The sequence below is a fragment of the Carassius gibelio genome, chromosome B20, assembly GCF_023724105.1.
Source record: "Carassius gibelio isolate Cgi1373 ecotype wild population from Czech Republic chromosome B20, carGib1.2-hapl.c, whole genome shotgun sequence".
NCBI classification, from domain to species: Eukaryota; Metazoa; Chordata; class Actinopteri; order Cypriniformes; family Cyprinidae; genus Carassius; species Carassius gibelio.
The window spans coordinates 28449341-28476793 of NC_068415.1; the positions used below are offsets into that span (position 1 = coordinate 28449341).

The window sequence follows — 27453 nt, forward strand, 5'->3', positions numbered from 1 at the left end:
ACGAATATTCGAATGTGATATTTGCGGAAAACGCCCATCCCTAGTCTTATCACATTATCTCACTTATCACAATAAAATTTAAAAAATCTTTTGGTGTGTACCCAGCACTAAGTCTGACTCGAGTCAAGTCAGCTGACTTGAGTCCCTCACTGTGTTATGGAGGATATGATTTGTTGAAATACAATGAAGATAAAGCCATAAGTCTACTAATGCTTCATTTGAAAATCAGAACATAATTTCTAAAACTGTGAATTTTAGACCATGTCCAAAGTATTTGTAAAAAATTACAACAAAACATTTTCTTATGATTTTCTTATTTCTTATGATCTTATGTCAATTATTATAACTAAATGGATTATGAAGAACTGAGAATTTATTAGATTATTAGTTCACTTTTACTCAACTCAGTTTAAAACACCATCGAGTGTTTGTAATAACTTCCTTTTGCAATTACATGTGGAGTTTGGATGTTTACTGTTAAAATATGCTATTTATAGCCTTTTGTATTGCTGCAAAAATTAGCGTCTGTACACATTCATTATTGTTATCAAAATACCCAAATCGGGATGATGGGATGTGATAAGATGCATAATGATATTGACATTTTCACCAGTGAATTAATATTCTAAATTTAACATAATACAGATTTATTATTTCACACTCCAGACTTAAATTACTAAATGACTGTTACTGCAACAATGTTTTATCAAAATAGTGGTCAAATATTGAAGCTAGAGTCTTTAATCTTTGTACTGATGCATAGTTTGTACAGATCGCCAGCCTCCCGCTCTCTCTCGTGAGTCTAATAAGGAAGTGAATAAAACTGCAATTCATCGACTGGCCGCAAAAGGGAGTTAATCCCATTAACTCCCCATGTTAAACTGCCCAATTTTACAGCAGAAAAAAACATGTTTACAGCCTGGTGCAAAAAAATAATTTTGGTCTAAATAGCTCTTTTTGCCCTTCATAACAACTGTGAGGGGGGATAACTCATCTGTTTAAATTATATTAAGACTTAAAGTTCTGCATAATTAAGGGCATGGCCACTTGAGTGACAGGTGGACTGCCGCTGTTTCAGCAAGTAGCTCCCGCCTTTTTGCCCAGTTTGATTGTCCGGGAGAGTATCATGGTGACGTGCTGTCAAAGATGGTGACGACCCGCTCTGCACACTTAAGCTTCAAAAACACACTTCAGGAGTCTACAGGTGACGTGACGAACACTGCGTCCATGTTTTTATACAGTCTATGGTAACTACAATAACATTTCAGTGAAAAAAGTCCAAAAGTTTTTCTTTTTTCCTCCAAGAATTTTTTTTTTTTTATTTCTCTGAAAATCAAATGACAATTAAACATTTTAATTTATTAAAAAAAACCTGAGGTTTACTATTGAAAGGTTTACATGGAAGAGAAATTGTGTGAATATTCCTTAGATTTTTTTTAAAAGGCTAATAATTGTATAAATATTTTTACAATTAAGTGATTAATTTGGTTGTAATATTTCATTTCATCATTTGTTGTATTTAAATTTGATAGGAAATATTATATTTAAAAATGCACATTATGCTGTACAAAAGTAATTCAAGACTAATATATTTTTGTTAAAGTAAACCGCAAACCATACTTTTATTTTGACAGGTTGCCATGAAGTTTGTATAGCTGTAATCGGGCTTTAAAAGTTAGGCTTTTTCAACAAATAAAATTAAGATCAATTTTTAATTAAGATGGGTATTTGGCAATAACGAAATTAAGATTGCTTCGCCACTAGCAGCTGACATTTAATAAAAGAATAATGCCAACATTAGCGTAAATACTCAGTCCACATTATGCATTTAAGACTCAATGAATATATAGTTATCATTTGAAAAACCTTTACTCACAGAGATTTTAGGCTAAGCCTACATGTTTTTGTGGAGGAAAATGATTGAATCCACTGTAGATGTCTTCAGTGAGTTCCTGCGCTCATTCACTCATTATTGTCATTATAAACATGGTCAAAACTTTTCCACACCTCAGACTTTGCTTTAGTTGCTGGTGCAACCAAAACGTAATCGCCAGAGGCAAGCCTCCGTTACACCTACTCAGCATCCATTTTCGCATCTTTCTCAAGCTAAACGAAACACATGACGTGAGCCGAGCCCGCGTAAGATGATATAAATTAAGCCCGAACCCGACCGAATCCGTCGGGTCCCATCGGGTCCTGTCGAGTTCGGGCAAAGATCTTCAGCTCTAGAAGTTTGTTTGTATATAGTATGATGATGCTGGTTTTCTCAAATGAAAATCTCTCACAGCGACTTTGAAGATTACATTTTTTTTTTGTTCATGCTGTCATTTATAGTGAAATGAAGAGGCTGAAAATCACAGCGAGCGGCAAGTGGCTTCATTGTTTGTGTAGTAAACAATACTGCTTTTCTGCCATTGATATATACAGACGCAAGCGGAACATGCAGGATTCATATTTGAACCATCTTTTTGCATTTTAATATACACAGACACTAGTTCATATCATGATTTGAATTAAGTGGCAGACCTACTTTTGATTTATTCATCCAAAATTGAGGAATTCAGTTCGGTTGGTTCCCTTAAAATTACTGAGTCTGGTACCCAACCCTACTAGGGACTCCTTTTCAAGATCAATCATTTAAGTATTTTTTTGACAAAACTATGAAAAAAAAATGTCTAAATTTTTTACACTTAATCACACAATAGTAATGAAAGCGAGACTATAAAATACTATGGATGAATATTTACTGAGCAATGTAGTATTTTGCAGAGGGGGGTATTAGACTACATTTAAGATAATTATACACAACCTGAAGTAATTTGGCCATTTGGGATGGCTTTGTTTAACTTTGATTTATGGTGCTTCCAGGGTGGAGCAGATGCAGATCCAGATGGCAGGGAGAAAGGTGATTCAAAAGAAAAGGCTTCTCCATTTGAAGAAGACAAAAGTCCTGAGATGAAAGTCGGAGATGAAGGGGATGCCTCAAAAGCTAATTCCAGAGGCTTGCTTAATGGAATGGATCGCGACTGTAAAGACTTCAAGTATGATGGTTATTTTGCTTATTAAACTTGTAACAGTGTTAACCAAAACATTTTACTTTTTAAAAGAATTTAAACACTCCTCTACAATGCAAGTAAATCACTTGAATATGCAACTAAATTTCCATGCTATACAGTAATATAATGTGTGTCATTAGCCATTGACTGATAATTTGTTATTAGAGTTAGAGACTAAAGGCCTCTTCACACCAAGCACGATAACTATAAAGATAAAAGGGCCTTTCGCACTGCTTTAGTTCCAGAACTAAATGTGCAGTACCAAAGTACTGGGAGAATTTTGCGTGAACTATTTCCCAGGTTGCATTCACACTGTACATGTGTACTAGGTCGTGATGTAAGCCCTCATTTGTGCACGACGTTCAACAACATTAACAACAGGAGGATGGAGGACACTGTGATTGGAGCTGTGTTTTTGTTGTGTCCCGCGGGTTTCAGAATAATGGACATGGAATGTCGATGTATAAGTAAAGCGATTGAAAGAACAGAAAGGATGATTAACCTTTTGAGCAATTCGGTCCCACAAATGGGATTCTTATATCTGTGCCCCTGGGAGTATGGTCCCACATATGGGAATTTTAACATTTGTCAAATTCAAACTGCGTTTTCACGCATTGGCTGGCGCTGAGTCAGAGAGAGACGTGCACTGCTCTTGTCATATCATGCTGTGTTATTAACCACATAATGCATATTTTAAGTTTCAGACATTTAAATTCACTGTTTCTCTCACGTAAGCAAGAAAAGCTTCACTCTTCACATCTTTTGTTAATGCCTCTAGATAATCCAAGTGTAGTTCCTATCTCTTTGAATGGGGAAAAATCAAATTCTCCAAAACTGTTCACTAAGCTTTCATTTCATAAAAAAATCATATTTGAAGTCACCAAAGAATTCTGACAACAACTGTGTCATAAATTGTGTTACTTTTGCTCAGATAGCACTTTAAAAAGCTTATTTCTCACTTTAGATCAGCCAGTGTGCATGCGCAGTCCTAAGCGGATGTCTCAGAGCATTTACAAATGTGTAAATTGAGCTGTGGCAGTTCAGTCCACCTATTCTATGAGATGAGTGAGTAGGGATGCGCCGGTACTAGTACCGGTACCGAATGGTACCTGGGCAAATTGAATTTGGAAGTGATCATCCTTATCCCCTTGAAGTGGGGACTTTGGAGTGAGTAGGGCATGTGCGTGCCACTAAGTAGTCGTTAGGAATGCACTTTGCAAAAGGAGCAATATAATTTCCTCATTATCTTCAGCTGGGATGTTCCCGTGACAGCAGATTCACTGATGGACATCAACATCAAAACAATATACATTTAATGTTTTAAAAAGTTTTATATATATTTGTTTTTATATATTATATAGCATATTTTTAAAACTTATTTAAATATAAAATGTATGTTTATTTGCAACGGTTATGCTAACAACAACAATAATAAAAAAAACAAAAACATTTATAACAGTAAAACAGCGACATCTGCTGACGGACACATGCTGCGCTGTCACAGGAACATGCCAGCTGAAGATAATGAGGAAATTATGTCACTCCTTTTGCAAAGTGCATTCCTAACAAATACTTAATGGCAACACATATGCCCTATTCACTCCAAAGTCCCCACTCCAAGGGGATAGGGATGATCACTTCCATTTGGAATTTGCCCAGGAACCGTTCGGTACTGTTCACCCATGTGAGTGAGTCTAGTATGTGTCCAATGGCTACCCATTTAAAAGTCTAATGGCTGAGGAGAAGAATGAATTCCTTATTCTGGAAGTCCTGCATTTGACACTCCTGTATCTCCGTCCTGAGGGTAAAAGTGTGAACAGTCTGTGTTGTGGTGGGTGGGGTCCTTAAGAATGGAGGCAGCTCTCCTGTGGACTATGCGGTAGTAAATGGCATGCAGAGAGGGCAGCGGAGTCCTGATGATCTTCTCAGCAGTCTTCACCACTCTCTGCAGACGTTTGTGGTCCCTTACATGTGGTATGCTTGCATAAAAAAATTAATAAATATATAAATATATAAAATAAAATAAACAAGATCATGCCAGGATGACAAGTGAGAATTTTTTTGATAAGGCTGCTCCGATCACAATCGGCTGATCGTTAAAGCGCATCTCGTCAGTAACGCCAGTTATCTAATCAGCGGTAAATTCCCTCAGGTGCGTGATTTCACATAGAGCAGCTGTTACTACACAGAGCCGTTGTTAATTGAGAAGATGCGCAAATAAACGGTGAAAATGAACGTGGATTTGCGCATCTTCTCATTTGAAATCACGCACCTGATAGAATTTACCGTTGATTAGAGAACCGGCTTTACTGACAAGATGCACATAATGATTGGCCGATCGTGATCGGAGCACCCCTATTTTTTGACAATTACAAAGCTTATGCTTACCCAAGTAAACAACCAAAACCTTTCAATAAAAGTCCAGCAATGCAAAGAAAAGTGTTTTTCTTTTCTTTTTAAAAATCAGAATATGTTTGGTGACTTAACTGAAATTAATGTACAGTAATTGAACATTAACTCAAAAAACATGGATAGTAGGCTGTTTAGTTTTCGTTTATAACAGTAGGATAGGCTACAATTAGAACAGTAGCCAAATATTACGAAAAATATTATGGAAGATCATACACATCTCCTGCATCATAATTAAATTAACGTAAAACCCTCTAATCTTTCACATGAAATGAGTTTCATTTAAAAAAAAAACAAGACGCTCTGCATTAACAGGTGACAGCTGGTTGCGAGTGTGGGAACGAATGTCCCCAGCAGTAATGAAAAGTCTTTCACTGGGCACAGAGGTAGATTTTTGCTGTTTTTGCCAGCAGTGGAAATCTCTACTGGTTTGTCTTCCACCACTGAAGAGGATCCTCTCTTAGAGGAATCAAAGGCTCACTGAAAAAAACGCTTATCTCCACATCAGCACCCGATGTGTATTGCTACGAAAGAAATCGTCCCAGCCGCTCAAGATTTCCTGAACAGTTTAGCTTAGAGCGAACTGTCGGGCCTTGTTCCTCCTCATATAAACACCTTCACGCAATCAACAGCCGCGTGACGTCGACCAGCGTAGCATAAGCCTAGGGTTCGGTTTGGTGAAAAAAAAACCCTAAGGTTCGGCCAAAACCGAACCCCTTCACAAAGCCCAGTATTCGGCCGAATCCGAATCCTGGATTTGGTGCATCCCTAATATATATCCTTCAGACAAGTAAATCAAAAACCACCAGTAGGTGGTGACAAGTCACTGTATTAATGAGTGAATCACTGATTAAACCGATTAGTTAAAATGGCTGAATCAGTTAAAGGAACACTCCGACTTTTGGGGACTTTAGCTTATTCACAGTATCCCCCAGAGTAAGATAAGTCCATACATACCTTTTTCATTTCTGTGCGTTCTGTAACTGTTATTTGAGGCACCCACCGCTAGCCTAGCTTAGCACAAAGACTGGATGTAAATGGATACTGTTATCATAGTAATTCCAATAAGTGACAAAATAATGCAAACATTTTCCTAATTACATGTTGTGATCTGTATAGTCACAGCGTGTAAAAATAACAAGGCTTAGACCATTTTTAATCGTATAAATACTGGGAACTATATTCTCACTAGGCGTAGGAGCACAGCTAACGTTACTTGGGTGGAGTGGCTACTTGGTCGGAGTGATTAGCGCAGCACCTGAGACGCCTTGTTGACGTGTGCTAGCGGTGGGTGTGTCAAATAACACTTTTTAAAGTGAAGTGACATTCAGCCAAGTATGGTGACCCATACTCAGAATTTGTGCTCTGCATTTAACCCATCCGAAATGCACACACACAGAGCAGTGAACACACACACACACACACACACACACACTGTGAGCACACACCCGGAGCAGTGGGTTTTTATTTTATTTCACAATGCGTTTCCTTGTGTGTTTTGGCCAACGTGAATTACCTATTCGGACGGGACTAGTTTTACAGGGGGTCGTTAGAGAAATCTGCGTTTCACAGACGTACTTCGTGATTTTAATCCCGTCCGAATCTGCCACGTCTGTGTTTTTCTGACACAACCTCTGTGATAATTCCAGAGCAAATTACCTACTGTTTTTCAGCAAACTCAGTGATCCTCTGAGAAAACTAATCCCGTCCGAATGCAAATGTCTGTGATTGCCGGTGATATTTTATTTCACAATGCGTTTCCTTGTGTGTTTTGGCCAACGTGAATTACCGTAGATGCTCTTACCGCGCGCATGTTTCATATATTTGCTTAGCGGCAAATAAATAATAATAAAAAAATAATACAAATAATAAAATCAAGAGCAAGATCGCGTAAACTGTTAATACCGGCTATTGTATTATCAGCATCAGGTAGGATTACTCACGTTCATTTATGTACTCAGTTACATAATGCTTTAATTACATTTAATAAAAAAAAGAAAAGAAAAACAAGTTAAACTAAAGGAACCACACATTAACATGGTTTTGCTATACTATCCATTTAGTATTTATTGTGTAATAATACTAAGGCAATCATTCTGAATGAATTAAATGCACGCATTCAGAGCGCGTGATCTCTGTGACGCCCAGATGCACAAATCAGACCCTAGATACTAGTCCCGTCCGAATTGGTACATGAAAATCACAGACAGGTGGTAAGAATCGAAACTCAAACGTAGTTTAGAAAACTAGTCCCGTCCGAATAGTGCTATACTCAGAATTTGTGCTCTGCATTTAACCCATCCGAAATGCACACACACAGAGCAGTGAACACACACACACACACACACACACACATACACACACACTGTGAGCACACACCCGGAGCAGTGGGCAGCCATTTATGCTGCGGTTTCCCCGGGAGCAGTTGGGGGTTCGATGCCTTGCTCAAGGGCACCTAAGTCGTGGTATTGAAGGTGGAGAGAGAGCTGTTCATGCACTTCCCCCACCCACAATTCCGTCCGGCCCAAGACTAGAACTCACAACCCTTCGATTGGGAGTCCAACCCTCTAACCATTAGGCCACGACTTCCCACTAACCATTAGGCCACTTACAAAACGCACAGAAATGAAAAAGGTATGTATAGACTTATCTAACTCTGGGGGATACTGTGAATAAGCTAAAGTCCCAAAAAGTCGGACTGTTCCTTTAATAAATGAAGCAAGTAACCGTTTTTATAAATGGCTCACTGAATCATTGACTCATTTAAAATTAAATAATTTAGAAACGAAAGACTATTGTGTGTTTCTCACAGATGCGCGACTGTTTTGCTTTGGCTTTGCTTAGAATTATTTTTGTTTGAAATGGAACAAAAACGATCCATAATGTGTCTAAAAGTAAGTTAATATTACTTGTTTATTTAACTGAAGATGCATAAAATCAGTATCACATTTACAATCGAGCTGAAAGTCGGAAAAACACTCCTGGTCGTGTGATATTGCACATAATATACAGAATATTTATATTTCTTCTACCGCAATATGTTTGTTTCTTTGTGTGTGCTGTTCTTATAGTGTTGATTTCTCCATGAGTCAGACGGCTGCACGAGCCTCAGCTGATGCGACCTTGATACTGTCAATACATTATCCGTTATTAGTCACCATTTACACTGAAAGTAATAAAATCTGATTCATTCTCGCCAAATTGTGCTGCCCTAGTTATTGTTTGTTATTAAAATTTTGATTAGGTTACTTGTCCGTTCGGGCAAGTACAATTCTCTTTCACTTGCCCCTTCACAAAATCCACTTGTCCTGGACCAGCATTAATGTCGAGCCCTGGCTAATATATAGAGACCATTTCCAGGTTAAATATTTCATCTCAAAACACTTGAAGTGCATAAGGTAACGTTAGTAACAATGAAGAAAAATCAACATTAAAAAAAATATATTAAAGGACATGAAATTCCCAGCAATAACTTTGATAGGTCAAAGAATTCCATGGACAGCAAATTAATCCGTGGTAGTCAGAATTTACACTGAACAGTGACATTTTTCCTGTGTCTTTCTTTAAAAATTAAATGTTGTCTGAACATCCAGTGATTTAAAGACTGCGTTCCCCTCCATTTCCCTTTAATCTTGTTGCTGATTTCTTCTGTGCGTGATTCTGACACCCCTCCTCCTCTCCACCGGAAAAACTCAAAGAATCATGAACGTATATATGTGGCAGGTTTTTTAGGAAAAAATATAAACATAAAAATAATAATAATAATTTGGTGGCATCAATGAATTGTGACCAACTTAATACCATTGTGTAAATATGTAATCATGTAATCCATACAAAAGTAACTGATTACAAGTATTTTAAAAAGTAGTTTACTCTAATTACAAGTACTTGAGTTTTTGAATCTGATTACGTAATCCAGATTACATGTAATCCGTTACTACCCTCTCTCTCTCTCTCTCTCTCTCTCTCTCTCTCTCTCTCTATATATATATATATATATATATATATATATATATATATATATATATATATAACACATACACACTAGCCAATGGCAATTCTATTGCCAATGTGTGCTCAAAGGGTTGTTAAATTTTGGATATAAAACTTTTTAGGCCTTTAATTGAATAGCAATTAGTGGAACTGTAAGAATGTCACTGCTTGCTTTTTGTTTTATGATAGCTAAGGATCCATGATTTGATTTAAAAACATATTTCCTACAGCCCTACCCCAGGCAGTCGCCAGGCGTCCCCCACAGAGGCAGTAGAACGGTTGGGCCCTAGTCAGTCTGGGTTGGAAATGATGGCACACCCACATATTCTGCAGCCACCCAACCCTGTCACAAACAAGCCTCCCACCGAGGACTTCCAAGGCCAGGAAGCCCATAACATGGGTGGCATGGAGCATCAGGCAGGCATGGAGTCGCTCCAGTTTGACTATGCTGGGAACCAGATCCAGATGGACTCATCTGGTGCTCCAGTCGGCTTATTTGACTACAACTCCCAACAGCAGGTACAACTGCTCACCTGCAGTTAATAATTATATTTACACTTGTGTTTTTTTGTTTACAATAACAGTTGCTTTTGCTTTTACAGTATAAAGGGTCAGTGCCTTGACAATATGAAATGAAAATTTTCGAGAAAATCACTTTCAATTATCCATTCACTGGGGACCTAATGTCTCTTTTAAGTCTCACGCTAGCTTCACGTGGCTCTATTACGATCACAAACTGTCAATTACATAATGAAAACAATTAGAAGCCAATTTAGAAAGGATATTGCAATTGCGAATCACATTGTAACCGCGTGGCAACTTTGCTCCTGCACAGACACTGTAGTCATATGGGCAACGACCACGTGATCCACACATGAAACAGTTATTCTAATTTAATACACATGTTCTAAAATGTATAGCAAAGCACTCAGGTGTTTTAGAGAATAAACTTAACTAAACAATGTGTACAGGTAGTAACACAAACAACTATACAATGTGCTCTATGGGCACAATGTGTTCAACACAATTACATTTTTGAATAAATAATAATATACCTGACTTCAGAAAGATACATAGTATGGAGCATATGAGATACTCCACACTATGGGCTGATCTGACTACAGAATCGCCACGCACTGTTTTGTCACTCCCCTTAAATACTCAAACCAGACAACAAAGAAATCTTCAAATCAGTTGTAAAAACATAACAGTCATTTTGGTTCAATAGGTTATCGTGGTCACATAATGTTCAAACCTGGTTGGAGTTAATAAAAACATAATGGTCATTTTGGTTCAATAGGTTCCCGCGGTCACTTAAGGGTTAAACCTGGTTGGAGTTAAACATTCTCAAAGACCCCTAAAGGGTAACATACCACCTTCTCAGCAGAACACAATTTTACAAAAGTTCTTGATCTTTCTCATAATATAAATGACTATGGTGAAATAGAGACCATTTTAAAATGATACTAAACATGAAGTGGAAAAAACAAAATTTTCACAAGATATAACATGGCATATGGATATTCTTGCTTTTGGAGGAGAAGAGTGAGAGTCAGAGGCAAAGAGGGGAGAGAAGCGGGATGAAGGAGGTCGTAAATAGGTGTTGTTTGCACTCCTTGAAGATCTCTTTTTCAGATCAATTTTATTGTTTTATTGCATGGCAGAATGTTATCTGTGCATGTCAGAATGGTATCTGTTTTCTGTGAGCTCCTGAGTTTTGGCTTGGGGAGTTAATTTCGTAAGGAAATAACTTAATTCCTTTCACTCCATAATGGATAAAATTTAAAATATGAAATATAAAATATATAAGGTAATCTAATAAATATATTCATTGGAAATTCAAATGCAAAAGGAATTGCAATTCAGTTTGAGTTTTGATTACTTACATGCATGGCGCAGAGAGAGTGGAAAAAGCAAATGTTAATTAATATTGCTATTTAAATATGACCAGCTCATAACTTGTATAGAGTATGTTATCTGAACCAATCAGGATGCAGCGCGCCTAAGTGGAGCGCGAGAACAGAGCAGACTGGGCATATGCCTTGCTTGCGGTTGTCCATCGAATCCGATGATGACGTCCACTTCTGTCTTTTCCACTTCTGAGTTTTCTGATGGCTGAATAATCCGATCCTGGATCCACAGGTTCTATTGCAGGTGGGGCATATATACATGCTATCGGTGTTACTGGTATTTATGGGTGGGTTTCTCCTGAGCCTTCTTTGTTGTCTCCTTACTGTCCTTTCCTCCTCCAGTGCTTGGGTCCCATCTAAACACTGCTGCCGCCAGGTGTTACGGTCAGCAGCCATGTTCTCCAAGTCCCCAGGTTTTATTTTGCACCTCTTAAGCGCTGTTTTTATTTGGTCTTTAAAATGTTTCTTCTGGCCTCCAGCAGAGCGCTGGCCTAGTTGTAGCTGGCCATATAGCACTCTGCGGGGCAGACGATTGTAGGGCATTCTTATGACATGTCCCAGCCAGCACAGTTGGTGCTGGGTGATTGTGGCCTCAATACTCTTGCAGCCTGCTCTCCTCAGGATCTCAGTGTGAGGCACTCTGACACACCAAGTGATTCCCAGGATGCGCTGGAGACAGCAGATGTGGAAGTGTTCCAGGGACTTGATGTGGCGGCTGTAAGTAACCCATGCTTCACAGCTGTAGAGGAGGGTGGTGATGCAGACTGCTTGGTAGATGTATATTTTGTTTAAGATGAAGGTTCTTGTTCTGAAAAACCCGCCGCCGGAGTCTCCCAAAGGCAGCTGATGCTTTTTTGATTCTGTTTTGGACCTCATTGTCAATGCTATTGTCCTCAGAGATAATACTCCCCAGGTATTTGAATGATGGCACAATTGATAGTTTTTCATCTGCAACATAGAAGATGGGTGGTGCGGGTGGGATGTTGGCACTCCACTGGCAGATTACCACTGTTTTGGCGGTGTTGATGTTCAGCCCCATCCTGCTATATGCCCTTACTGCTGCATCTAGGACAGAGTGGAGGTCTTGTGGAGAGTGAGATACGAGAGCGCAGTCATCTGCATACTGCAGCTCAAGTATCCTCACTCTGTGCAGTTTGGTGGTTGATTGCAGTCTCCTGATATTAAAGAGGTTACCATCCAGCCTGTATGCTACTGTCACTCCACTGTTGTCTTGTATTTCCTTGTGGAGAAGCTGGGTGACACAAATGAGGAAGATGTTAAAAAGCACTGGTGCCAGTACACACCCCTGCCTTACCCCTGTGCGCACAGGGAAAGGGCTAGACTGTTGACCTCCTATTGTCACCCTAGCAGTCATTCCATCATGAAACTGACGGAGGATGTTGACAAACTTAGTGGGGCGTCCAAACCGGAGGAGGACTTCCCACAAGAGATCTCTCTGCACAGTGTCAAAGGCTTTGGAGAGGTCGACAAAAGCCATAAACAGGTCTTTATGTTGCTCCCTGCACTTTTCCTGAAGTTGCCGGGTTGTAAAGACCATGTAGACTGTGCTTCTGTTCTTTCTAAACTCACACTGTGACTCGGGTAGCATAGACTCTGTGATGTTATTGATCAGTCTTTGTAACATCACCTTAGCCAGGACCTTGCCTGCCACAGCAAGAAGTGATATGCCCCTATGGTTGTCACAAATGGCCCTATCCCCTTTGCTCTTATATATGGTTACAATACTAGCATCTCTCCATTGTTGTGGGATGCTTTCTTCATCCCAGGCCTTGGTGATGTAATGATGTAGTGTTCTTGTGCAGAGATACCCTCCCTGTTTTAGCAGTTCTGCAGAAATATTGTCAGTACCAGGAGACTTGTTATACTTCAGGGAGCGGACAGCTGACAGAACCTCCAGGAAGGTTGGAGGTTGGCTAAGGTTGTCAATAGGGGGAAATTCAGGCAATTCATTCAGGATGGTATAGTCTGCATCAGAGTCCTGATTTAGTAAGGTGTTAAAATGTTCAGCCCACCTCTCCAGGATGCTATTCTGGTCTTTCAGGACTTTAAGACCATCTGCTGTTTTCAGGGGAGTGATGCGATGACTTGTTGGGCCATAAATGTATTTGACTGCATTATAAAAGTTGTGCATGTCATTTCTGTCAGCGAATGACTGAATTTCATGAGCCTTCTCCATCCACCACTTGTTTTGTAAGGTCCGCAGAGTTCTCTGGACTTCCCGACGAGCTTTTTGCCAATGCTGTTTGGCAGTGCTGGATAAGGGTTTTCTTAGGGTTTCCTGATGTGCTTTGTGCATATTGCTTAGTAGGTTATGGATGGACTCGGAGTTGTTGTCAAACCAGTCTTGATGGTTTTTGCTCTTATAGCCAATTGTTTGGGCTGCTGCTTCATGAAGGGCTGTAGTTATAGAGGTCCACTGCTGTTCTATGGCATTACCATCCCTCAGGAGGAGTTCTAGCTCCCCTAGTTTCTCAGCCAGGGAGCGACGAAACTCATTCCTTGCAGTGTTATCTTCCAGGCGGACACAGTCTAGTCGCCTCCTACGAAAGTGCATGGGGTGGCGCACTTTCATGAGGACCTTGGTCATGATCATGCGATGATCTGTCCAGCATTCCGCACCTCTCATGGCCCGGGTTATGAGAACGTCTCTGAGGTCACAGCGTCTCACGATGACATAATCAATCAGGTGCCAATGTTTGGAACGTGGATGCATCCATGATGTTTTGTATTTGGTCTTTTGCTGGAAGATGGTGTTGGTTATTGTCAGGTTGTGCAGAGCAGAGGGTAAGTAACCTCATGCCATTTGAGTTGGCCTGACCAATCCCATGCCTGCCAAGAACTCCTTTCCATATCCCACTGTTCTGCCTAACACGAGGATTGAAGTCTCCAAGCAGGAGGATCTTGTCGTTCTTGGGTATCTGGTGGAGAATCTCATCCAGTGTTTGGTAAAAAGAGTCTTTAGACTCACTGTCAGATGGTAAAGTTGGAGCATACACACTTAGAAGTGTGGCATAGCGGTTCTTCACTAGGGGGATACGGAGGGTCATCAGTTTTTCACTGATGCCCACAGGAGTTTCAGTGAGTCTTGGAAGTAGTGTGTTCTTAATTGCCAGTCCCACACCATGCAGATGTTGTCCACCTGTGGGATAGCCTTTCCAGTAGAAGGTGTAACCCATTCCCTCCTCTTTTAGAGACCCTTCATCAAGGAGCCTGGTTTCACTCAGGGCAGCAATGTCGATATCATAGCAGTGCAGCTCGGCTGCAACCAGTGCTGTTCTTCTATGGGGTCTTTCAGATCTGCCATTGCCAGTTTAAGGTTGTAGGATTTATTTCTTCTGTTTCGACCGCAGAAGTGGAATGACCCGACAGGTGTGGTATCCTGTCCAGGTATGATTTGAGCGGGCATTTTTTAGGCCACCTTTTCTAGACCCTTCCTCAACTTGAGGTGAGCAGTGCGGTCCCTGAATAGGGCTGTTATAAATGAATAAAAGTTGCAAGCAGTGTGCAGCATAAAGCATGCACTAACTACAAACACCTCCAACTCCACACTACTGCACTAGACGCTTCACACACACCCTGTGCCAGGAAAGCACACACACACAGGCATATGTTAGGCATATGCCTAACTCCAGGTTCACACACTCTGTCTGTGATGCATAGCCTTTTTTTTCCAAGCCCATGTTAATGGAACAGAACGTTCACACTGCATGCAGTAAAAAGATGAGAACAGAAAAGGTTATAAATAGAAAGGTGCGAAAAGATTTAATATCTTGCCATGAGAGCACAGAGAGAGTTGTGAGTGCACAGGACACAGGACGAGCGAGAGGGGACACGTTGTAAGGCAGCATATATCTGAGCCTTATACAGTCTATAATCTGAGCACGCGCATCTGGTTCTGTTAACCCTTGTGCATCAATTAAAAAAAGTTACACATAGGTTCATAGGGGACAAAAATGTCCATGTCCAAAAAGTGTCATAAAAATATTATATATTTATATTTTTTTCCACTTTCACTGATGCCATTTTTTAACCAGCATCAGCTCTAATCACAATGACCAAACATTCATTAATTTTCAGAATTTTAACCCTTTAAATGCTGGTTTGTTTACATAATGCCACTGCTGTTTTTTTATGAAAAAAAAAAATAGAAAAAAAAAGAAAAAAAAATATTTATTTTCAATTTACTAAATTCTAAGCAGATTTTTTTTCTTTTTTTTTTTACAGTGTCTGCTTAAAAATAAAACTACCACTCAGGCTCAAAGGACAAAAATGTCCTTGTCAAAAAAGTGTCATAAAAATATTATAGATTAATATTTTTTCCACTTTCACTGACTTAGATTTTTTTCCAGCATCAGTTATAATGATAATGACCAAACATTCATTAATTTTAAGAAATTTTAACACCTTAAACGCTGGTTTCTTTACATAATGCCACTGTTGATTTTTATAAAAAAACATTTCCATATACTAAATGCCAAGCAGTTTTTTTTTTCTTTAAATATTACATCCTTGGATATGTCAATGGTTAACAACAACATTCATTTTTATGCTTTCATATTTTTATGCAGTATCAGATTTAAAATAAAAACTATCACTCAGGTCCAAAAGGACAAAAACGTGGGTACGTAAGACACAGCTTAGTGTGCATCTTAGTAAAAGCAAAGAGGGAGGACAGAAGTGCTCTATGCTTTATTTGCAGCAGCTGTGTGGGAAGCTCTGGCTTGTTCCTGCGAATTGTGCCGACTAGGGCCATCTTCCTCTTTAGAAGCTCCTCCGCCAGTCCATAGGAGGTGAAAAAATTGTTGCAGGTCACAGTGTTCCCCTGGAGCCCCTCCGTCATTTCCCGAATGACCCTTTTTCCTTGGTTCACCTCCGCAGGACTTCCAGCAGACCTCCCCGTGTAAATTTGCAACTTCCATGCATAGGATGTGGTGACATCACAGGTGACCCAAATTTTTATGCCATACTTGGCAGGCTTGCTTGGCATGTACTGGTGAAATCTGCATCGGCCTTTGAAAGGGACGAGCTGCTCATCCACACAGACATCCTGGCCTGGGTTGAACAGCAGGGGAAGGCGATGTGTCCACTTCTCCCAGATGGTCCGAAATGCAGCCAGCTTGTCATGCATGTAACGTGCAGGTCGTGTCATCGGACATCAGGGTGGAGCTCAGGAGCTTGAATTTATGGTGGGACATGGTGGCTCGGAAAATGGAACGGCCGTTTTCCACATCCCACAGGCTTCTTGTTGATTCATTTTGGGACTTGTACAGGCCGGCCAGAATCAGAAGCCTGATGTATGCCTGAATGTCCATGGAATCGAAATCAATCCAATCCATCACAAAACGCCTCATGTGTAAATTAGTGTTCTCCAGAAGAAGCTGAATGACTTCTTCGGTGATGAAGAGGTCGAAGCAGGACTGCAAAGTTGTGATGTGGGCAGTTGCATAGTGTGTGGGACCCGGGGTCATACCCTTGGCACGATTGTAGCGCTGCATCTCAGTGTGAGTGGAAGACCAGTGCAGTGTCTTCTGTGTCCTCACTCTCAGTGCTGTCATCAGAGGAACAAGAGCTATTAGAGTCAGACTCTAATGCAAACTCGACTTCATCCTCTGAAGTCAACTCTTTATCCTCACTTTCACATGTACCCGGGTGCTCACTGTTGGTGGCCACAACTAGATCCAGAGCTTCCCTTGCTGTGAAAAGTCTCTTCATCTTGCAAACTATGAAATGACAAGGCCCTCAAGCTACTGATATTTATAGGTTTGGCTGTGAAAGCACCCGTCTCAACTAAAATCTACCAGACAAAACAATCACCATTTTCACCATCTACTACATCAAAATCAAGCTTTATCTTTGAACAAAAAAAAAAAACAAATGAAAAAGTGCAAACAAGTAATAAGAAATGTGTTTGAATGAAAAAAAAAATCTTCAAAGCTCTTTTTGAAAAAAAAAAAAAACTTTTTGACCTTATTCAGTTTTCACATGACAGGGTCTGTGACTCTGTATGACTCATTTACATGGGGTGGGATTTGTGATTTTCAGTACAATATATATTTTTTTCATTCAAACTGTTCACACACACCCATAAAATTTTCAGTACACACATACAAACCACACTCTGATATCCATACCAACACACCCACACAATTATAGCTTCATAATATATCTAATTGGCTCTATAATATGCATAAGCCGAAAACAGCAGAAAACAACAATAAAGCAATAATTTGCTTTATATGCCAAACCTGAAAAAATGGCACCATCTGGTAAAATATAGTAAAAATGTAAATTTTGAAGCCTTGCCAACAGAATGAAAGCCTGTTAACAAAGATTGCATCATTTTATAGTTGAATGGCACCGGGATTAAAAATTGCATTGCATTGTATTTTGTGTACCTAGTAGAAAATAGATTTTTTAAAAGGAAATGAAGGTGAAATATTAAAATTCCAATAAAAATACACACCTGTGGCAAATTTTATGCAGTTAGCATTAAAACAGGCAAAGATATCAAAAAAACAAAACTGAAAAAGCCAAAAATGTCCTCAAGGATGCAGAAGGGTTAACAGAACAAAGGAAATCTGCTTGCGAGTCAGTGATGCGTGGTTTGTTCCAAATTGAGCGGGTGCTCATATATATATATATATATATATATATATATATATATATATATATATAGTACACAACCCGCTTCCTGACCCGCATTTTAAAAAGCAGTAAATGCTCATCGTAGCATCATTGGGCCATAGGAACGTAGGCAAAAGCAAATTTACTACTTTTTAAAAATGTGGGTCAGGAAGCGGGTCGGGTACATATATATATATATATATATATATATATATATATATATATATATATATATATATATATATATATATATATATTTTTTTTTTGAGTTGCGGGCGGGTTTAGTTTAAAACGTCGGTCGGGTGTGGGTTATTAATACATTGACACGCGCATCACTGGTGCGAGTGGATAGATTCGCTTTTGCGCATTATTTTAATGTGCTTTCGCGTTACAATAATGCGCTCTCGTTGCTGCTTTTGAATCGCGTACACACACAACTTACTGTATACGCACTGCAGATGGAGTACGTGTGTAATAAATATATTGGGGAAAACATATAACACCTGAGGCACCGCTACAGTGAGCTCTATGACCAATGCATGGCACCAAAAAAAAAAAAAATCCCTAAACACGATTTTATTTTATTTTTTTCCATATGTCTAGACATTTTGTTTGACATCTTTACTTAGTGATTATTTTGACTTATGTCTGTTCTAGAGACATTTGATAAAGCTCCCATTGGTTTTCTTTTGGAAATATGTTTAAAATTTATACTGAATGCATTTATGACTGTAAAGCATGTCTGTGTGTGTCAAAATCATAATTAAAATCAAAACTGCAAAATTGTTCAAAAAATCGTGATAGTTTTTTTTTTGTCCACATTGCACAGCCCTACTCCATATACAAGTCAGAAACTAAGCCTTTTTTTCACAGGCCTATCTAAAGGGTTAATGGTCCCACCTACTGATCAACTGTAAAAATAACAAATGTTACCTCTTTCCAAAAGGGAAAACCACAAACAATCAAGGACGCATGATTATATGGTGTCATGGCTTTGCAATTAAAAAAAATTTCTTTATGATGGAAGTCAATGGAGCAAAAACAGCCACCAACAACAAATTACGGAGAAAAAAATTTAATCTAATGCTGCACCAAAATTGTCAGTAAGCTCATAATTTGTACTAAAATAGTCTAGTCTGGCTATGTCTATTAGTATGTCTATTAGTACGTCGCTGTTTTTGGTAAAACATGATTTTTACAACTTCATCACTTCATTGGACTTCGTTTTGTTTTATAGAAAACTATTTTTAAAAGATTTTCGTTTTGTATAAATTGTATCTTAATTTTGATCAATGTTTTATCTATCAGTTGCCCGTATTTAATAAATAAGAAGCAAATATATAGCCTTGCAGACAGTGTAATAAGGCGTCGGCAGGATCACTTGCATTTCATGTGAACTAAACTCAGCGTGTGCCTCTGATTTGAGAAATATAGGCTATATATTACAGAAAGCTTGAAATGTCTTTTTTAAATGGAAATATTCAAACCAAATTAAATGGGCTACTCTCTGATAATTAAATCCATATGAAATGTTTATTTCTCTCTGGCGTTCATGGCGAGTCTGCATTGTCAACTTCATCTTTGCAGCGACACAGAAAACACGTTTATTATAAAACAATAAAATGACTCCTTGCATATTTTTGAACCAGCAGGCCATTCTGGGTTGAGTGAGACCCCACAGAATGAGCGAGCGGATCGGGATATTCAGAAATGCGCTCTCAGCTCACAAGCTCAGATCGGAACAAACCCGAGCCTCAATGTCTGCTGACCTTGCAGAAACATACAAATAGACATTGCCAGACTAGACTATTTTAGTACACATTAATTACATGAAATTTTTGAGGGCAAAAGATGAATAAATAATCAATTAATAAAAATAATTAGACATGCTTAAACTCAGAATATATATATATATATATATATATATATATATATATATATATATATATATATATATATATATATATATATATAGTACAGACCAAACGTTTGGACACACCTTCTCATTCAAAGAGTTTTCTTTATTTTCATGACTATGAAAATTGTAGATTCACACTGAAGGCATCAAAACTATGAATTAACACATGTGGAATTATATACATTCCAAAAAAGTGTGAAACAACAGAAAATATGTCATATTCTAGGTTCTTCAAAGTAGCCACCTTTTGCTTTGATTACTGCTTTGCACACTCTTGGCATTCTCTTGATGAGCTTCAAGAGGTAGTCACCTGAAATGGTCTTCCAACAGTCTTGAAGGAGTTCCCAGAGATGCTTAGCACTGGTTGGCCCTTTTGCCTTCACTCTGCGGACCAGCTCACCCCAAACCACCTCGATTGGGTTCAAGTCAGGCCAGGTCATCTGGCGCAGCACCCCATCACTCTCCTTGGTCAAATAGCCCTTATACAGCCTGGAGGTGTGTTTGGGGTCATTGTCCTGTTGAAAAATAAATGATGGTCCAACTAAACGCAAACCGGATGGAATAGCATGCCGCTGCAAGATGCTGTGGTAGCCATGCTGGTTCAGTATGCCTTCAATTTTGATTAAATCCCGAACAGTGTTACCATCAAAGCACCCTTTTCTGCGTCGCACAAAGACACGGTGATTGGAACCAAAGATCTCAAATTTGGACTCATCAGACCAAAGCACAGATTTCCACTGGTCTAATGTCCATTACTTGTGTTCTTTAGCCCAAACAAGTCTCTTCTGCTTGTTGCCTTTCTTTAGCAGTGGTTTCTTAGCAGATATTCTACCATGAAGGCCTGATTCACACAGTCTCCTCTTAACAGTTGTTCTAGAGATGTGTCTGCTGCTAGAACTCCATGTGCCATTGACCTGGTCTCTAATCTGAGCTGCTGTTAACCTGCGATTTCTGAGGCTGGTGATATATATATATATATATATATATATATATATATATATATATATATATATATATATATATATATATATATATATAAAATATATATAATATTTGTTAACTAATCTAGCTACATTAAATATTTTGCTAGTCCTGTTCTGTGGGTTAGTTAAGAGCAGCAGGTGGCTATCTTGGGTAATATAGTAATTGATAGTAGGGGTGTGCACGGATAGTCGAACATTCAAATATTCGTTCTGCTTTAATTATTCGATGAATAAAAATGATATTCGAATCAAAAAAAAAAGTTCACAATAAAACCTAATTTGGTCACTTTCTGTGATTCTCCACGGCATATTTGAAGATGTATGCAAGCGAAAAATAATTAATGAATGAATAAGGGGCCGTTCACATCGTGCCTAGAAACGCATGGAAAGCGATAGGCGCGCCGCTTGATGGTTGTCTTCCGTTTTCTTCCACGTCTCTCTGGTTTTGCTCTCCATTTTAAGGCATTGGAGATCATTTTAGCTGAACAGCCTATCATTTTTTGCACCTCTTTATAGGTTTTCCCCTCTCTAATCAACTTTTTAATCAAAGTACGCTGTTCTTCTGAACAATGTCTTGAACGACTCATTTTCCTCAGCTTTCAAATGCATGTTCAACAAGTGTTGGCTTCATCCTTAAATAGGGGCCACCTGATTCACACCTGTTTCTTCACAAAATTGATGACCTCAGTGATTGAATGCCACACTGCTATTTTTTTGAACACACCCCTTTCAACTAATTCAACTAATTGCCCAATTGCACAGCCTTAAGAGCGTGCATATCATGAATGCTGGGTTTCATTTGTTTTCTGAGAATCTACTGAACCTACTGGTAACTTGTTTGCCACGTAGCAATAAAAAAATATACGAAAAACCTTGATTATTCTGGTTAGTCACATTGTACTGCTATTATTTTGAACAATACTGTATGTACTATTTCCAAACAGATAAAATGACAAATAAATGTATACACCGAAAGGTCCCCAAGACACTGATTATATTACTGGATGCTCGAAATGAAACGGGAGAACGCACATTCTAAACAGCTTATTGCACAAGTTAGTTAATTGCTGTTCTAATCTAATGTGCTGCTGCACTGTAACACACACACTTAGACTACAGGCGTAGCTTGTACATCACGTGCATATCGCTCACGCACAGAATCTTTCAGCGCAGAAATGTACTGTCAATGCTTTTCTGTGATTTCTTAATAAAAAAGCTTAGAAACTGAAAAGTTCAAGCAAATATTTAACTAAATCCCACAGAATCACTACTACTAGAGCTCTACCACTGCCATGTAGAAATAATTCACAAACACAATCGCTCTCACTAATACATTCATATTAATGTCATCTTTACTGTGCTACTTTAACTGTAACTGATTTACAACGAGTAGAAATCTGTGAGAAATAAAACAACCAAAAGGAAAAATAACTGATAAAAATGAGCTGTTATAGGAGCAATAGCCATGTATGCAGTAATCTGTATATATATATATATATATATATATATATATATATATATATATATATATATATATATATATATATATATATATATATATATATTATAATGTTTGTAAAATGGGACAGCTTTTTAAATGTAAAAGTATACTCTTAACATCAGTCTGTCAAGCATTATAATATGCTATTATGATATTCAAGTATCATTTAATGATAGAACTTTATGCTTGGTACAGACAAAACATTTTTTTACACCTTATAAGATTTTCCAAATACACCACAAACATGAGGATAAAAATCCTACATTTAAGCATTTTGCTCCTGTAGTGTGTGGTGTGCCATGATGTGACAAAGACCGCACACAATACACAAACAGATTTTCAACCAGTCTCTCAACTGTGAATACAAGAAATCTCGCAAAATCTCGTGAGACTTCAGAATAAGCTTGGCGGACGATATGCAGGAAAAAATTGCAATGATGGTGTTTGGAATGCTTTTCACAGATCACAGATCTTTCACAGAACAAAAGTTGATCCTCCATGTCTGCTGATCACATCAATTTCACTTTGTGCTGCACTATGACTGCTTCCGTCTTCCATCATCTCACTTTCTGATTGGACAGTGTTTTGTTTCACATGAGCGTAAATATAAAGCATGTTGAATATTTACGATTCACGATCGGGGCGGCTCTGACGTTCTTCTGATCAGGTTCGGACACTCTTAACACACCTTACACAAAGGGAAAATCTGATAAGATGATCTGTAGAACCATCAACATAATCAGGACATAGCTAGGATTGTCGGAAGGGGGGAAATCTTACCAAAATCAACACGATTATATTTTGATTTGTACCTAGCATTAGTAATTTGAATTAAAACTTGTTAACCATATATGAATGCATAGTAGTTTTTGGTCATTCTGTGTTTCTTTAAGGAAAGGGGGAAAAAAACTAACAATAGTACTGTGTTCCTGTGGCTCAGTGGTAGAGCATTGCCTTAGCAGGACAAAAGGTTGCAGCCATTTTTCAGACGTGTTATTGAGGGTGGAAAAGAGTGCTGGTTATTCATTTCTCCCCACCTACAAACCTTGCCAGGACCGAAACACCATGATGGAGAGAGGACTCTGAAGCGCTCAGTCAGAGTGTTCTGAGAGTAAAACTATATCTGTGTTTAACTTATACTTGGTCTCCAATTCACAAACTGGAGAGTAAAATCTGTTTCTGCATCCAAGTCTGCATACTACCCACTGAGCAAAAGTACGTCTTTTCAATGTCTTTGTCGGATTTTAAAACGACGTCCCCTGAAGAGCCAGAATGAAAGTTTTTATGATGTCTTTTTTTGATGTCATATGGACGTCCAATATCGACATCTACAGGACCTCTCTAGAAGGTTAAAATTGAGTTCAGATGTGGTCATTTCTGGACGTATTTTCAACATCTTATAAGGTCTCATTTAGATGTCATTTATACTGTTTCTAGACAAAAACATTCTTAGGCTGCATTCAACTAAATCTAATGTTTATTTCAATGCAATTTATTTTTGAACTTGTAAATAAACTTAAAGAAACAGTGTGTTCACACAAAAACTATGAAAATAAAATAAATTTCACTAGGTCTGTAGTCAACCAAAGAAATGCTTAGTTGACCAAAGTCCTGTCCTGCGCAACGACCAGTCGACCAAAAAAAAAAAAAAGCGATGTTTTGCATTTTTATTGAACATTTATTAAACAATTATGAGCAATTTTAAAACAACAACGAAAAAACATCATTAGTACATAAAACTATAATAATAAAACAATTCTTTGAAAATTAAGTGATTTTGTTTTTTACTGCAAAGTGAGGAGCTCTGTCCTAGGTCTATAGAGCATCACAGTCCCGCCCACGGCCGCTCGCACAAACTTTTTCTTCCAGTGAATTTTATTTTATATAGTGAATGTAGTGAATTTACAATCGTGTAAATAAATAGTGTTTTATATAGGTATTGTGTATTGATTTTTATATTTATCATTGTGTATTTTATATATTGTGTGCGTGTGTAAAAGTGGTTAACAATAACATCAGCAACATGGTGCAGTGCTTTGTACCTGACTGCAATCACCGCTCAGTCGTCAACACATGTCGTTGCCATTACACAAATGTTCAGTAAATGCACAAAAAGGTATGCCGAGGCTAAATTTTGTTTTGACAGTGGCATTATAAAATGCTTGATATGACTCATACCATATGAAGGCTACAGTAGCCTAGCTAAGTTACCAACCTCCCTGCAAAACTCTCATGGCAGCCAAGGAGATCATGATTGCACTGATAAGTCTACCATGCAAAAACGCAACACAGGTTTTTATTTTATTTTTTTATTAATGATCTTCAGTCTTCACGGACCTTCGCAGGGTTTAACCAGACGGTTACACGAGCTCCACCTACTGTCTATGGCTCCACCAATCAGATGCAACACTGTGGGATGGTGGGATTGTTCAGGATTGTGGGTAATGAAGTACTTAGCCAAGACATCGCGAATAAAAGGCATTTATATCAAAACGAGGTTAGTGCCCCATGATCCTTTTACGTTTATATGAGCATATACTATCGCTTAGTACAGCCGTAGCTGGTTTTAAGTCTACCATGTATGGTTACGTTTTTATGGCTTATACCCCAAATGTCAATGCAGAAATTGCATTGAAATTTTACTTTCGGCACCAGCTGTGGGCGGGACTGTGATGCTCTATTGAGACCGTGCACCTGACCACTCCACACGCTACAAAAAATATAAGGCAGCATTTACGCACAACTGCAGGGTGTGGCCTGCACACATAACCAACTCCATGTCTGACCACTGACCAGATCCCTTCAGTAATTCCACCGAGAGAACCATGTTGACATGGTTCCGTTACCAGTGACACCCGCTTCTCTGGTGGAATGTGGTAAGCGTTCGCGACTTGATTGAGACGCGCAGCGATATTTTCCCCGTGTGCGCTTCATCCATCTTCTTTGTTTCTAACACAACGCTATTCATTTTCCAGTCCGCATCGATAAAACGGGCCGTAACTATCATGTATGCCTCCATTCTAACCGAAGACCTCAATCATGATGTGAGGCCTACAGCCTCCGAGGATTGGAGAAACGTTAACTGGTTTACATTTACTTTAAGTCCATCAAACCGCGAATGTAGCTCACGCATGATAGTCTCCCGTGCTGGCACAGTATATCTTGGCTCGCCGATTTTAAACATGTTCTTAAAGATTTATTGGATATTTTGTCGACTAAAGCCAAACAAGTAGCGTTCTAACTGATTTAATACAGCAAATCTACCTATATTCCTTACTGAGCGCGAAGCAGCAGTGCAGCCAGCCACAGATGCGGTTCCCGAGTGTTCACGTGGTGCGGTAAAATGTGGCGCTGTTATAAAATAGCCTAAATGAAAGCATTTAAAGTTTGGGATAAAACATAGGCTAATTATGTTTAGAATACTGTAATATATAACTGTCAATAAAGGAATAAACATCAAGGAGTAAATTAATGAAAATTTCTTTATTGGTGAAAAAAAAAAAAAATATGCAACTGGTCGACCAATGAGAATGTCAGTCGACCAAGACGGCATTGACCGATTAGTCGACTAAACGACTAAAGTTGACAGCCCTAAATTTCACTCATTATACAGTGGATAACGATTAACAACAAACAATTGAGTTTAGTTTGGTCCATACATTGTTCACCTGTTGGAGCTTAGCTTTTTCATTTTTATTTCAACTGCAATTAGCATAAAATTCTTAAAGATGTTATTCTATATTCATGCTATAGTCAAGTGTTCATGTGCCTGAATATCACCTGCATGCACACTAATAATAATAATAAAAAAAAACACAATATGCTACAATGCATGGGTTTTCAATCTGGGGTTCAGAACCAAAGCCATTTGTACCATAGAACCAAATAATTGGTACCATATTTTCCAGACTACAACTCATATTTTTTTAATCTTCTGAGATTTGCTGAACTATTCCAAAGTATCTTATATAATGCATGAAATGTCAAAAAGCCTAAGCAAAATGTAAGCAGTATAACAAAATACTGCTTGTAACTAATGGTACTATAAATAGTTTTTTTTATACATAGGCTTGAATATTTTTTTTTATTTTTCTGTTTTGAATAGCATTACATTTAAATGATTTGAAGTGAGCGAAAATAAAATATGTACAGTGTTTATAGTTTTGAAGTTTCTTAACGTTTGTTTTATTTATCAGTATTTAAATTATTTCTGAAATTAATAGTAAAACGTGCTTTATACACAAATGCAACTTGTGTGTTTTTCCTGACCTGGTGCAACTTAGCCCTACATTATGCTTTATTATTATACAAATGTATTATTTAAAAAATGGGGACCATTTTGAAAAATAAATCAATCAATCATATTATGTTCATTATACTTCTACCCACAATAATATAAAGACTTAAAAATTCTGAGGGTGTTCTTGAAAAATTCTCTTCAAGGGGTCCCTGGCACCAAAATGTTGGAAATGTCCTGTGCACATGGACAGGCATCCACATTAGTGTTGTCACTATACCAAAATGATTGTTTCTGTACTGATACCTAGGCTAGAATTGCGATTGCGATACTTTTCCTGAAAAGGGAAAATACACTCTCAAATATCATTGCTGTGCTTTATTTTAAAACCAGGACAACATTCGAATCATATAACACACTAATAAATGAACATATGAACAGCAGATATATTAAACATTTGAACAAAATATGAAATATCAAAATATAAAAAAATAACTTAGAGCAATGACATTCAAGGTAAAGAAAGAATAGATTTTAGCAGCATTATCTCAGTTATCATAAGAAACAGAAGAGTAATCTTAATGATAAAATAAATGTATCTTGTTTCTGAACTTTGAATTAAAATATGAACAGCGATTATATTAAACAATGTTTCTAAACTCAGAAGATTAAATTTCAAAAGATAAATAATATCCATTTAAGCAATGGGGTTCAAGTAAAAAAAAAAAAGAGCAAATAAAATTTAGCAGCAATATCTCTATTGTAACTTATTCTGTCAGTTGTGCAACCTTTCCTTTCAGA

General features: G+C 38.1%; 1 protein-coding gene across 11 annotated transcripts in view; it reads left to right on the top strand.

Annotated features, from left to right (window-relative positions):
• The window catches only part of LOC127983648 (pumilio homolog 2-like), a 130208-nt gene that overhangs the window by 35312 nt on the left and 67443 nt on the right, over nt 1–27453 (top strand). For all 11 annotated transcript variants that reach the window (XM_052585850.1, XM_052585853.1, XM_052585849.1 and 8 more), the window contains exons 6-7: nt 2869–3041; nt 9689–9977. In XM_052585850.1, coding sequence (XP_052441810.1) covers nt 2869–3041; nt 9689–9977 — 462 coding nt within the window. The remainder of the gene's footprint in view (nt 1–2868; nt 3042–9688; nt 9978–27453) is intronic.